This window comes from Lissotriton vulgaris, chromosome 4_1 (assembly GCF_964263255.1).
Source record: "Lissotriton vulgaris chromosome 4_1, aLisVul1.2, whole genome shotgun sequence".
Taxonomy (NCBI): domain Eukaryota; kingdom Metazoa; phylum Chordata; class Amphibia; order Caudata; family Salamandridae; genus Lissotriton; species Lissotriton vulgaris.
In genome coordinates, this window is record NC_141691.1 from 53,264,074 (window position 1) to 53,279,159 (window position 15,086).

The window sequence follows — 15,086 nt, forward strand, 5'->3', positions numbered from 1 at the left end:
CCTTGCCCTACTCTCCTACACGGACAACATCCACATAGTTTTCTCTCTGTCATCCGAACAGGAAGTTCTCTTGGAAGACCTCAACTTCTGCCTCTGCCTTGTCTCCAACTTGGATGAATACCAACTCCCTACAATTAAATGGAGCAGGACTGAGGTAATGATATTGGGTAAGAATCCCCAGCTTGAGGGGCCACAACACTGGCCTTCCACACTGGGAGCACTTCCTGAACCAACCAACAAGGTGAAGAATCTTGGCTTCTGGCTGGACTCCACCCTGTCCATTAAGTCAGAGGCAGCTAAAGTAGCTTCCTATATTTTTTGCCATTATGAAATGGCTCAAAAAGATCTTATGGATACTTCTTTTCTTGGCCCAAAGAACTGTCATCCAAGCTATGATACTATCTAGGTTAGATTACAACAACATCCTGTACTTAGGGACAGGTAAGAATGGGTTCAGAGGCCTCCAAATGGTCCAGAACTCTGCCACCAGGCTTCTGTTCAGGCTTTCTAAACATTCCGTGACCATCACTGGCTCACAGTGGACAAGCTTATTTTAAGGCACTCTGGTTCACATACAAACTCAACTCGCGCTCGGCACCTCGGTACCTGCAAAGACTTGCTGTGCCCTACAACTCCCTTCGGAACTTTGCATTTGAGGAATCGATCTTTGCACTTGAGGAATCGATCCCTCTTTACAGTTCCACCCGGATGGGTGGTCCCTCTCTCTTTTCTGGACCCAAGTTACGGAATACTCTTCCTGGGGGTCTGTGATACTGCACCTCCCTAACCACTTTCTGCAAGGAATCAAAAACCTGGTTATTTTAGGTCTCATTTTTAAGCTGTCTCACCTGTCCTCAAAGAACTAGAAAACCCAAGGCTAGCTAGGCGCTATACAAGAACGCAAAAATAATGTAGTTTTGCACATAAGAAGGATTTTTTGCGGTTGCAAACGGTCCGATTCTGCACGTTGGACCCTTTGCAACCACATAAAGGCTCTGTACATTTTGACCTGGTTAAAACCAGAAGGTGCAGGAGGGGGCGGAAGAGTCATGCTCATATAGATCAATGGGGGCAGGGTAGCTTAGTTACCTTGTCTACTGAAACTAGGAGTGCTTTGAAGCAGGCAAATTACCAGTGTGAAGCGCAGAATCAAAAATGGTCGTGCTCACACATTAAACAAATCATCAGTCCTATACCTCCTGAGTTATGTTCCCTTACTCCTCTGAAGATATGAGTGGTCTTCCAGCCCAAGTATTAAGTTATCTTTTCCAAACTACCCAGGCGCCTAAGGCTGCTGCGACAAGGCAAGGGGGTAATTTTCACACGTTTTTAATAAACAGATTTTAAACCATCAAAAGGGTACCTAAATAAAAAAAGTGGTTTTGATATGCATATTTTTGGGTGCCACTGTTTTTTATGCCTGGAAATACACATGGAAAGGATTTTTGGGCAAAAAATCTCTATAGATGAAAGAAAGCTGTGTTACTCTCTTTTGTACAAAAGATTTAGCAAAAATGGGTACAACACATACTTCTGGTGACAGTGCATGTCACATGGTCAAAAGTAAATTGAGAGGGAATGCAATTTCCCAAGCCTATGCTATTCCAAGACTCAGGCTAGGCGAGACCTGCATATGCTTTGGACGGTTGCTTCAAAGTGGCCCAGGTTAGCAACAACTTGTATGCATGACCGCTGGAGCTGTTCGGGTGATGAGCCAGCCAGTTTCATATTTAGTGGCAGTCTCGTTAGTGAGTTGGCTCCACTTCTGTAGTTTCTCAGATTGAGAGTTAATTCACTCTGGTGGATCAGTGAAGAGGGAGGTTCGTTCACTTGAATGCGCACACTCGCAATGTGCAAATAATTAAGAGATAAAATAACTTCACATTTCTTTTTCCATCTTACACTGAAAATAAAAACAAATAAAGACAGAGAGAACACTAACAATGAGAAGAACACTGTTGCTCAACTCCGACGAGTCTAGGTTAGATACTAACTGCATCCCCTACTTGGTCTATGATCTTTATCTACTATTCTACAATTCTCCTTCAAAATGAATCTTGTGATTTCCACACAAAAAGGCCCTCCTACGTAGCTGTAGATTTCAACAGCTGAACAAAAGCAAACCCAGGCCACTAATAAAAGGTCATCAATGTCACACTCCTAACCTGAGGCTCAGATAACTCTCACTCTTACCTTTCACGTTAACCCGAGCCTTAGCTGGGGACCCAGCTGTGAGTAGAGGCTTGTGAAGTGCTGGGATAGTTCATGCTGTGCAGCGTGGACTCAAAGTCTAGTCCCTCGATCCCATCTCCGTCCATGAGGTCACTATTGATAATATCGTCTACGTCGCACTCCAAATTCTCTAGGAACATATCAAAGTCCAGGTCTGTGGGCAGCTTGTCTTCTCTCACGTTGCTAAAGGCCATCGTGCCTGCAGACGACACAGGGGGCAGGGTACCCAAGGTGCCTGCAGGGCTGGCAGAACCCTGAACCAGACCCTTCGAAACAGACAAGCTTGCTGTGTTCTGCGGTGACACCAACAGTGTAAGGGTGGTTGGCAGAGAAAGGACACCCATGGAGGTCTGCTGTTGCCCTTGCATACTCCCCATGTGGAGCTGTTTATTTTCAGGGGTAAATCCGCCTAACAAAATGAGGTTGTGGCTGCTGAGACGGTTCCCTGTCAAGAGGGGATCTACTTGTGTCATCATGACATCACTGGGTGGGGGCGAATCTGATGTCAAGAGGGCTTCCAGTGTCTGAGAGCCAGAGTAGTGACCGGCAGAACGCTGCAGTGAGATATCTACAGGGTTAAACAAAGAGTTACCAAATGACGAAGTATGGCCGGCTGTGCCTTGCTGTCGCAAAGAGAAGCTTGCGCTCCTTGGCATCAGACTGCTGTTCAGAGATTGCTGGGCTGGTAGAATCGAGGAGCTGGGTGACATGAGATTTAAACCATCAATGAGCTCCAGCTCTTCAGTTACTGTCGGAGGGACATTAGTAGAGGTGCTTGAGAACACCAGAGACGGATGAAGGTGCTCATCAGCCAGGTCATCCTGATCATTCATGATGGGAGACAGCCTGGAGCTGATGGTGCTCGCATTAGAGCTTGTCCGGGGCCGGAAGCTTGTCCACACATCGGAGTCATCGTTACTCCTAGAGGAAGGGCTGCCGGGCCACTTCGGGAATTGAGAGCCTGGGCTGTCAGCCGTTCCATCCGGAGAAGCTGGCATGGTGGCCTTCTTCCTTGACACCTTGCTCCTTGCCTTTTGCAACTTGCTGTTGTTGTCCATTGAAGCAGCCCGTCTCCGGGGAGCCTTTCCACTTTTGCCACCATCTGGGTTCAGCATCCACCAGGAACTCTTCCCCGTTGCCTCGTTGTGGACTTTAATGAACTTGCTATGAAGAGATAGGTTGTGTCTGATCGAGTTCTAAACGAAAAGAAAAAACAAAATAAGACATAGGGAAAAAGTCACATGATGCAACACTTTCAACAATTTAAATCCTGTGCCAATGTAATCTGCTTTGGCCATTCCTATTTCAACCCCTAAAGGACACCTGACAATTCTGTATGAACTCCCTCGCAGCCAGGCAGAGAATGTGAAACCACAAAAGTCTACAATTCAAACACTAAAGCAACCACACTGTTGAATGAGAGCCCAAACTCGTTTTTGCAAACAGGTGTTTACCACCAACAATTGACTATGGTGGGATAATGGTCCGGTCCTAAGAATTCCAACGTAAAAGTGTTTTGAAACAAGGAATGTCATATTTGAGAACTATGTACGTTTGCCCAAGTGAGTGAGAGGAACATATTTTTTACTAGACATCAGAGTAGCAATGTTAATGGTGAAATTTAACCTAGTACATATGCCAACGGATGTCTAACAGCAAAAATAGGGATACAGTAATGTCCAGGGCCCAATATACAAAGAGTAACAATAGGCAATGGATGGAGACAAGTGGAGCCAAGTTTATACTAGAGTCACCAATTATGATGGAACGGGGTCTTGTGACGTAACTATCAAACATGGTGTTGTGGATTGTTGGGTAAAGTAACATAGAAAGTGCAGGAGCAGGGATGTGAAGGAGAAACGCACCATAGAGAACAAGGGGAGAGATCAAGAAAACACATGAACTACTAAGAGGTGCTGGAAAACAAAAACTAGGTCTGACAAAGCCAACAGGTCAGGAGTGGACCACCACCCTATTGGCTTGGTCAATGTTTGCTTCATCATGGTTTCTGCAACATTTTATTGCTGGGGATGCTGATGGGCCCTCATCAATTAAAAAAGAAAAAGGGTAAAGGTTGGGTAAAAGCAAATAATGTACATCTTCATCTCAAAAACAATACATTGTCCAGTAGTGTGTGGTACTCATGCAGTATCACAGAACAAAATGCAGGACTAAGTCTCCAGATACAGAGTGGCATGCTGCACAGACTAGAGTGCACATTACAAGGGAGTGTTTGTCAGGTCGATGAAGGTGATAATGGCCAGACAGTACATCAATATTCTCAATATGTTGAATTGGTGGTGGCTGTAGATCTTGAATAAGCCACCAAACAGGAACACAAAACATGAGTAGCATTCTAGACTGAGTTTAGATTTGTCCTTAGAAAGCTATATCCACAAACAAATTCACCGAGAATCAGGAAAAAAGCAAAGTCAAATGTACCCCATTGTGAAACGAAGACAAAATACTGGGCCACCAGAAAGTTTGAGGGTAACCGAACCAGGAGGCCGATGAAGATGCAAAAGAGGCTGCAGAGGGAGAATCTCCAGAGTGAGACCTATCCCAGCTCCTACTGTGGCTAAGATTTCAGCAGTTTGTTAATACAACCAGGGTAAATATTTTCCTTGCACAACAGGCTGCCGTGGGGGTGCTGGAAGTATACTTGGTACTTAGCCTCTCTCCCACTTGGAGTTAGAACTATATACCAAGTACTTCTCTTTAAAGGTAGAACCCCTATTTGTCATGAAGGAGATAATGCAAAGCCATCTAGACGGGATTTCGATTATTAGCATGACCAGCAGCACTTTTCGAAAGTCCTCCCTATCATGGTCTCATCAAGACTTACCTAGAAAAATTATGCAAAGGCACCAGGGTTCAAATCTGGTTCACAAATCTGGTAGCGCAAGTAGAGTAACCAAGAGCAGAACATTAAAAGGTTCTGGTAAGAGCTGGCCATTTTGGATGAGTCCAGGAGCAACGCAGAAGAGGTGCCCTGGTGGCCCAAAGAGAGGCCGGACAGAAGGAAACCAAATAGTCAGAACCATGCTTCTCAACACCATTACTCTGGCTGAGTCAGCACTGCAGCTGTAGTGTTGTGCGCCACCACTGAGCGCAAGTCATACTTGTTCTACATGCTTTGATTTTGAAATTGACTTGATCCTTGGGAGATAATTTTTCCTTGGTGAACTGGCAAACATTGAAGCTATCCTGTTCCTAGGTTAACTGAGAACTATTTGAATTCAATCGGGTGTGGGAGGGATGGGCGGAAATAGAGGCTAGGAGGCTTGATGTGTTAATCAATTTTTCTGTTTTATTTGAAAACTTGAGGAAATAAGGAGTTTTCCTTCAGTAGATGTCCGGGCCAGTGGTTCTCCTTGCTTCTTCTGTAGCAAGGTCCCGGTATTCCTGGTTCCTGAATCCCCTTCTGCTGTCCGTCTCCCAGGTAGCTCAAATGAAAAAGGAAAGAAAGGACAGTGAGACTCGAGCTTGACAAAGATATTGACCAGGAAATGGGATAGTATCCGTCACCACACCATGATGGGCCAGAGAGGGGTTGAATCCTATTACTGGAGCCAAGTGCTTAAGGAAAAATCCAACAAACTACTAAAACCTGCAAGGAAAAAAATGCCCCGGGATTCCTTGTCCCATTTCCCTGGACTTCCCGTACTTTCTACCTAGCTGCCCATAGACACGCTCTCAGACCTAGGATTATGTTTTTGGTTAGGCACCTTGACGCCCGATGGGCTAAGTTGCGCTATCTAAGTTTATTTTCATTCATTCATTCATTCTGCAGATAGATATTCAAGACGGCGGGCGTTCCTGACCTTCACTCTGTCTTTGCTGAAGAATGTTGTCACCATTCAAGGGCTAGTATATCTTCTAGATTCTTCCCGGACCCCAGAACACTTAGAGGCTGGCTTTTAAACTACGCGACCCCACGCGGTGTAGGAAAATGAAATCGAGACCCTCAGAGGTTATGGAGGGAGAGAACCACCAGAGATAAATATCAGCCCAATAAGTTGTTAAACTTGAAAAAAGAAAGAAAAATAAAAGGACCCCCCATGGAAGAAATACAAGTGGCTTGCTCCGGTGCATTACAACCACCCCACTTTTGCTTCATCCTTGCACCTTTACTGTGCTCGTTCCACTCTATCCACTCCCTCAAGATGCCCTACCCTTCCAACTTGATACCCACATCCGGCCCGGTTCACTCACCGTCCTGGCCGTAACTCTCCCGAGTTGCGGCGGCTTTCACACACCTCCTAGGGAAGGTGGAAGTCACCAATCTTTGCACCACTCCTCTCCTAGTTCTCGCTGTCTTTGCAGTCCCGTTTCCCCGGCGTCTCCTTAGTCTTCTCTGCTTCAGCGTCTTGCTGCTTCTCCTAGCTACACCTTCCTGCTTCTTTCTAGCGAGCCCTAGCGTCTTCGGTATCCGACTTTTCTTCACCTTCCGGTGTCTCTGATTGGTCTTCCTCCTTGGAGCCACCGCTTTCTTCCTGCAGGGGAGCGGTCGAAAGCTACGGGTTAACCCTTGCTATCTCCTGCATTCCTTGGTCTGTGATGCCTCCGGTTTCCAGGAAAGGTAACGTGTTTCAGGGCATTATTCTCCGGTTCCTCCTTACATTCCCTTTCCCTAACTTTCTTATTCATCTTACTTGGTATCCCCTGGAACCGTTTCTTGTAATCAGCATTGGTTTGTTCCTTTCCTTTCCTAGGATGAGTAGTGTATCTAAAGGGTTGTAAGGGCAGGAACCACCTTAGAATTTGATTGTTATGTCCTTTGTTTCTGGAGAGCCACTCCAGTGGGGCATGGTCTGCATAGAGAGTGAACTCCCGTCCGCCCAGGTAGTATCCCAGGGATTCAACTGCGTAGTTTCTCTCGGGGAAACAATTTCAGACTTATGTAAATTATAGCTTTCTCATTCCCCTGGGAATCTTGTTGAGACAGGACTGCTCCTATGCCGTACTCTGAGGCGTCTGTTTGCAGGATAAGGGGTTTGGTGTAATCCAGACTAAGAATACTGTTTTGGAGGTCAGGGCCTGTTATAACTTAAGAAATGACTGTACTGCCTCGGTTGAGAGTTGTTTAAGCTCTTTCGGATTGGATTTCTTTTTAAAAGAAGTCTGCTAAAGAGGCAGCTATCGGAGTTAGGGCTGCGTTCTCGCACCTCCTGGGGGAGAGGGGATCCACCAATCCTCGCACCACTCCTCTCCGTCGTCCTGGTTCTCGCTGTCGTCGCAGTACCGTTTCCCCGGCTTCTCCTTGGTCTTCTCTGCTTCGGCGTTCTGCGGCTTCTCTTGGCTACACCTTCCTGCTTCCTCCTCCCACGCTCTCAAGTCTTCCGTATCCGCCTTTTCTTCACCATCCAGCATCTCTGATTGGTCCTCCTCCATGGAGCCACCTCCTTCCTGCAGCGGAGAGGTCGGGAGCAACGGGTTAACACTTGCTATACCCTGGTATTCCTTTGTCCGTGATGCCTCCGGTTTCCAGGAAAGGTAACATAGGGTTTCATGGCATTACTCTCAGATTCCTCCTCACATCAGGTGACTGAAGTTAACAGCAAATTCTTGAAATAGAAATCGTGATTTATTTATGAATGAATGAATGAATGAATGAATGAATGATTACGCATTTGTATTGTGCATGGCTACCCTTAGGCATCCCAGCGCATCAAGTACCTAGTCATTCCTCCAGCTCAAGGGAACAAAAAGGTTTTTAACGGTTTCCTGAAAGCAAGGTAATTAGGTTCCCCTTGGATGCCGACGGAAAGCTTGTTCCAGAACTTTGCGGCGTTAAGAGAGAAACGACGGCCACCCATTCTAATCTATTTTATCCTGGGAATTGTTAACAGGTTCTTATAGTTTGATCTGAGGGTCCGTGGAATATGGTGAAGTTGAAACAAAGGTTGAAGTAAAGCAGGCCCAGAGTCAAAGATAGATTTATGGACGGTGCACATGGCTTTGAACCAGATCCTTTGCTGAACTGGAAGTCAGTGCAGCTGATGTAATGCGGATTTGGCCGAGCTACGTTTAGGCACCTCCATAAGCAGACAAGCAGCACAATTTTGTACAGTTTGCAAAACCTTAATAGTTCCCAATGGGGCACCCAGATACACTGCGTTCACGTAGTCCAAATGTGATAAGATAAGCGATTGGACCAAGAAACGCCTGGCTACAAATGGGAGAAGAACTAAAATCTTTCTGAGTAGCCTAATTATGCCGTAACAGGTTGCCGCAACCTTGAGTGCCTGTGTCATGAAATTAAGGTTGGGGTCCAACCAGATACCCAGGCTCTTAATTTGTTTCTTGAGAGGGGTGGTTACCCAAGGCAACTCAGCCACCAAGGGTCTAAATTGGTGGGTGCCATGTGTCCTAGCATCATGATTTCGGTCTTAGAGCCGTTAAGCTTGAAGAATGATGAGTCTATCCATTCAAGGACTTTAGAAAGGCATGAAGAGAGGTTGGAACCAGAGGTATTATGTCTGGAAAGGTCAACTACCAACTGTGTGTCGTCGGCGTGAGTGATCAACTCAACCCCCCAGGGTAGAACCATCTGAGCCAAAGGCCTCATGTATTTATTGAACATGGTAGGAATTAAAGAGGAACCCTGGGGGACGCCGTACTGCAGGGGAATCTGCTGCGACATTGCCCCTTCCTCAAAAACAACTAACGTTCTGTTCATGAGAAAGGATTGGAGCCAACTTAAGGCCAGCCCTGTTATCCCCACATCACTCAGCCTCTGCATCATTGTTGTAAATCAACGGCGATTAGGTCAAGCATTAGCAGAAGACATGCTTTGTTTGACCATTATCTTATCAAATGTGCAGACTCCATTTTGTATTTGCGATGGCCATTTTGTATGTCATACATTGCCATGTGGTCGTCATGTGCGTTTGTCCTACTTTCTTGTTAACTGCGCCTGAAGTCTGCCCGACAACAGGCTATATTTAGTATTCCCCGCTTCCAGCATGTTCAGACATGCGCAGTAGGGTCAATGACCGTTACTAATTGGTTCCAGACAGGAATGGGTTTACCAGTTGTCGAAGACTGCTAACTCGGCCCATTTATCAATTGTGCCTTCCAATATGTCCTTGTATGGTCATGAAACTACTCTGGTCTTCTGTACCGCCTTCTTTTGAGCCCCCTCGTGTATAAAAGGGGCAATGTGCTTTAGTTCGGTGTGCTACTTGATACAATACTGAAGGGTGTTGTGTGGACTGTAGTACCACCTTTAAAGGTTTAATAAACTTTGCTTTTGTATTTTCCAGTTTAATTGCCAACTTCTTCCTAAGGTCTGAGGACTCTGTGCAGAGAAGGGTGAACCCCTTGCACTAAGTAGGCCTAGCCCAACACGTGGGGCTCATCGCCGACTCGGATGCCCGAAGGGGTGGTCGTGACGAAGGATTGGAATCTCGCTGCGGACGCGATTGCATGCCAGAAGAGACCCGAGTCTTGGCATCCAAGGCGCTTTTTCCTTTCTTTCCGATCTGACCATCCAGGTGGTGCCGGTCCTCGACTGAGATCTCTTCTGTTGGCTTGCCGTGCAGTGGCCGTTTGGTCGAATTTAGAACTTGGCAGTTGGAATCTGGACGCCCTGTGATTGGTAAGAACAGTTGTACAGTACTTGCTGTGGGTTTTGGAAGCCTGGGAGTGGCAAGGCAGGTTTAGAATACGCTTGCTGTGGCAATTTTGTTTTGGAATGACTAGACAATGATGTGTATGTGTATGTGAAATATATGTGTTGCAACACATATAGGCAGGTAATGAGGAGATTTTTCTCTGCAATGAGATATTGATTTGAACGGCACAACGTATTACAGATACCTTAAGTGCTACTTTGATTATAATACTGCATATTTTGCACTATTTTTTGCATGCCTGCTTTTAGCGCACTTCGTAGGTTGTGCTGCTTTTGTGGAAATAACCGGTTAAGTCTTGAGGAATCGCAGCCGCTCCCCCAGAGGGGACGCCTCAGAGAGATGTACGTTAAATATGGTCTTTCTTCTATAATGTACAGCACATTGTGGAGGAAATACACGCGAAAGATACTGAGTTATGTTGGCCGAAGTATGGGTCGTTTGATATGCGAAAGATTGAGTATGTGGAACAGTGTATGTTTAAGCGAAAATCTAGACAAGATATGTTTGAGAGTGTGCGAATGTGGATGAAAGAAGTACGTGAGGGTGAGAAACGTGAGCAAGCGCCGATTGAGAGAGAACAACGGAAGAATGTGTATGAAAAAGTGCAAGAACTAAGAAAGAAGTAGGCGAAAGAGTTGGAAGAGAGACAGGAGAAGGAGCGCAGATTACAGATATCTGGCCAATATGCTGTTCGACAACCTCTTTATCCTGTCCTTAATAAACCGCAAGATGATTTTTCTTGGTTGGATCGTCCTCCGCCTCCGTATGTCGTTCCGTCCACCCCATCTGGCGAAGATGAGGATTCCGGGGCAGATACAACGAAACGTGATACACGCTCCATGATACTGGTCGATCGTGCGGCTGAACTTAGAAAGTTTGCTCGACAGTAACTTAAGGATGCGGTTGTTGCTTCTGATATTTTAGAGACTTTAAAAAGGTATGGCAAGATAGAGAGCAGATATATTTTACTGAGCATTTTGCAGAAGAAGTTGTTGACATGTTTCGAAATGTTTGATATTCTTAAACCTGATGATGTGGCAATCGATTGTAAGCAATTACATAAAGGTCTTCTTACTCTTTCCCAGGTGACTGATACGATCAGGCGGCTGGTTAAACTTCGAAATGAGGCGCTTCGGCTACGGGAGAAATGGAAAGCTAGAACAGATAAACGAACGGGATTGGTCGACGGGAAACAATCATCTATTTTTGTAACAGATAAGACCACGGTAGTGCATGCAAAGCCTGTGCGAGAGGCCAGGCCTTTATATGTTCCTCCTAAAGGAATGGGTACAAGTGACGATAAATATTCTGTAGATGCTAAAGGGTATTTTATTTATAATTGGGTATATACTCCCTGGAATAGAGCAGATGTTATGGCACTTAAAGCTGCATTGTCTTTTCTGCGTAATAATCCTGCCGCTTTCTAGGAGGAAGTTGAGGGAGCCTTAAATTCTTGTACCATGACACTGGCTGATATCGATTTATTTTTCGGGCTAATATTGCCGCCTGATATGTGGAGATCCGTGCGTAAAGTCTATGATCGCGCAGCGTATGGGCCGTTATGGAAAGATAAAGAGAGGGTAGATGAGGGCAGGGAACCAGCGAAAAAGCCATGTCAGTTGATTTTAGATCTCCCCGGTGCAATATTAGCTAAGTTAAAAACAATTATTCCTCCTAAAAAGATTAGACTATTCTAGCATCTTGTAAGCATCAGTTTCCGATTTCTTCACACGTTTTGAGGAAGCTTTTCATGATTTCAGTGGCCAGTCGCTAACGGACGATACGGGCCGACACTTGTTTGTCGATAAGTATGTTACAAATTTATTACCAGGAGTGGCTAGCCGCTTGAAAGCTAGCGAAAGCTCTTGGACCACCTCTTCTCCGGCATCCGTCCTGACGATGGCTCAATATTATGAGCGTCAGGGACTAGAAGCGAAGGGCAACGAGGATAAAAAGTCTAAAGAATTAAAAACAAAAGGTTATGTTATCTCAGGTTTATGGTCCACCTCTTCGAGGTAACGATAGAGGCGGACGAGGATTTTCTAATTCCTCCTATACTCGTCCCTCTTTAGCCGTTGATCAATGCGCGTATTGTAGAAAATTTGGTTATGCATAGGATTGTGTAGGATGGGGTAAGGAATCAGTTGAAGTTCCAGTAGATCAGAGGGGTCCTTATGTTACAGCACATGTTATGGGTTCTACTGATCAGTTTCTGGTTGATACAGGAGCTACTCGTAGCGCTTTGTCTAAACAATTGGTTCCAAGGGCTCCCCTGTCTGGCTTAACGAATACATCAATAGGGTTCGATGGAACACCTTCCCTTAGCCCAATGTCACAACCACTTGCATTTCATGTTGATAAGTTTGCTGCTCCATGCCCGTTTTTGCTTTCCCCAAATACACCAGACAATATTGTGGGTCTTGATATGCTCAAGTATTTCAGAGCCACAATAAGATGTTCCCCTGAAGGAGTGCGTGTGATTTTGAATGACAATTATCCAGTAACAGACAGAGTTTGTATTGTTCAAGAGGATACTGAATTAGCCTCCCTACCTGAAACTCTGTGGGCTACTTCAGATACCGATGTGGGTAAGATGGTTATTCCACCAGTGCACATTAGTGTAAAGGAGGGAGCTGTGTTACCACGTTTGCCCCAATATCGAATTTCACAGGAGGGTGAGGAAGCACACATATGAATTGTACAAGATCCCATTGAAGTTGGAGTTGTTGAGGAAGTTCCATTTAACATTTGTAATAGTCCGAGCCTCCCAATTTTGAAGAAAGACACAGATACTAGGATCTACAGATTTATTTTTGATTAACGGGAGGTGAATAAGATAGTGGTACCACAATACCCAGTGGTTTCTGACATCACGACACTTCTTACTTTAGTTCCACCTACTACAACTACGTTCACTGTTATAGACTTGAAGAACGCTTTCTTTTCGATCCCTATTTATCCTGATAGCCAATATCGGTTCGGTTTCACTTTGAATAATCAATCGTATAGATTTTGTAGAGTTCCTCAAGGCTATACTGAGAGTCCTAGTATTTACAGCCAAGCATTGAAAAGAGAACTTGATTCTTTTGTTCTACCCGAGGGTGTGGCGCTCATACAGTATGTTGATGAATGTGAGAAATTTACTCTGTCTTTGCTTTCTTTCCTTGCCTTACATCACCATAAGGTATCGAGAAAGAAACTGCAGTATTGTAGACCAAAGGTAACCTACTTAGGTCACCTTTTGTCTAAGGAGGGGCGTGCGCTTACATCAGATCGCATTCAAGCAATTTTAGACACACCAGTACCTTCCACACAGAAAGAGGTTCGAGCATTTTTAGGTCTTACTTCTTTTTGTAGGCAATGGATATTAGGATTTTCATATATCGCTAAACCCTTGTTAGCACTTTTGACAAAAGATACTCCAATACCCCTCCCTTGGACAGATGAATGTGAGAGTGCTCTTCGACAGTTACGACAAGCTCTTTGTTCAGCACCAGTGTTCGGTACTCCAGATTATACGAAGCTCTTTACATTGTACCTACACAAGAGGGATGGATGTGCATTGTCAGTTTTAGTACAGACACATGGTGATAAGCAACGCTCTTGTGCATATTTTTCAGCAGTACTTGATCCTGTTGCTCGAGCGTTGCCTGGTTGTTTTCGTTCGGTTGCAGCAACAGCTGTGTCAATACGCCACAGTGAAGGGATAGTCTTATCACATAAACTGTTTGTGTTGGCAACTCATGCTGTTGATGCCCTTTTGAAACAAACAAAGACGCAGCACTCAACTAGCGCTCGTCTGACAGGATATGAGCTGACGTTGTTAGCTCCTCGCATTACATTGAAGAGATGTGCAACACTAAACCCAGCCACGTTGTTGCCATTTCCGGCGACTCAGCCTGAGGTGCAGGAAACACATGTTTGTATTTTCTTGACTGAGGAACAGACAAAGGGTCGTATTGATTTGCAAGATACGCCCCTTCCAGATGTGGATGGATAACTGTGGACTGATGGGTCTTGCCTGAAGTTACCGGATGGTACAACTTCAGCCGCATATGCAATTACTACGCTTCAGTCGCATATGCAATTACTACGCTTCACACAATAGTAGAGACAGCTCGCATACCACAGAAGTCAGCTCGAGCAGCGGAATTAAAAGCCTTGACACGAGCGTGTGAGCTTAGTACAGGATTGTGTGTGAATATTTATACAGATAGCCGCTATGCTTTTGGAGTGGCGCATGATTTTGGCCTTCTCTGGAAGGAAAGAGGCTTTCGGACATCACACGAGGTGCAGATAATGCACGGAGAACTAGTGCATAATCTTTTGAGTGCATTGACATATCGAAAGAAAATAGCTATAGTGAAATGCAGTGCACATAAAAAGGTGACCGATAAGGTGGGACAAGGAAGGAGTAGTTTCTGTCCTGTAACTCCAGTTCTGTAGTAGGGGTATCTCTGTTATAGTCATAATCTAGTGAATAGTCCCGCCCATGTGCGTGGACCCCGGCAATCAAAAATAATCTCTTAAGTTGTCAAAATAATGCAGAAACTGCAAAGACACTTAAGAGAGAATTTAAAGACAAATAATGCAGCCTATATCCACAGGCTACACTGTTCAGTACTTCAACTAGAAATTCCACCAAAAAACACCACACACAACACAGCCTGCCAGTTTCTACCATAGAGAAACTTGCCTCCCCCAGTAAAAGACTCTGGAATGATAGAGAGGAAGGTATGGACAGACAAGCCCCATAGGCTGCCATTATGTGGCTTAAATAGGATACTGTGCCTTTAAGAGAACCTTCCAGAACTTCTCCCAGTATCCCAGAATGCATAGCAGGTCCCTCTACTTTCAGTTCTTTTTGAAGGCGAAGCACGCCAGACCTGTCGCATTCTTTACATGATGACATATCTCCACCGGGGAGGAGGGCGGGCGCTTATGACTATAACAGAGATACCCCTACTACAGAACTGGAGTTACAGGACAGAAACTACTCCTTCTGTAGTAGGGGATCTCTGTGTATAGTCATAATCTAGTGAATAGAATGGCAAGCCCATCCCCACACCAAATAGGCGGTGGAGAATAAATACATAACGCCACTACTGTGCGAACAAATTCCGCAGCGAAGCCTGCCCAACCTGAGCGTCTGCCCTGGCGTCAGTGTCCAGGCAGTAATGCTTAGCAAAGGTATGAACCGACTTCCAAGTGGCT

The 15,086-nt window shown here is 45.2% G+C and overlaps 1 protein-coding gene across 1 annotated transcript in view; it reads right to left on the reverse strand.

Moving 5' to 3' along the window:
• Positions 1–15,086, reverse strand: part of FOXO4 (forkhead box O4) — a 146,144-nt gene that overhangs the window by 15,734 nt on the left and 115,324 nt on the right. Inside the window, exon 2 of the mRNA XM_086918291.1 lies at positions 2,194–3,428. Within this exon, the coding sequence (XP_086774417.1) occupies positions 2,214–3,428 (1,215 nt within the window). The 3' untranslated portion in view covers positions 2,194–2,213. The remainder of the gene's footprint in view (positions 1–2,193; positions 3,429–15,086) is intronic.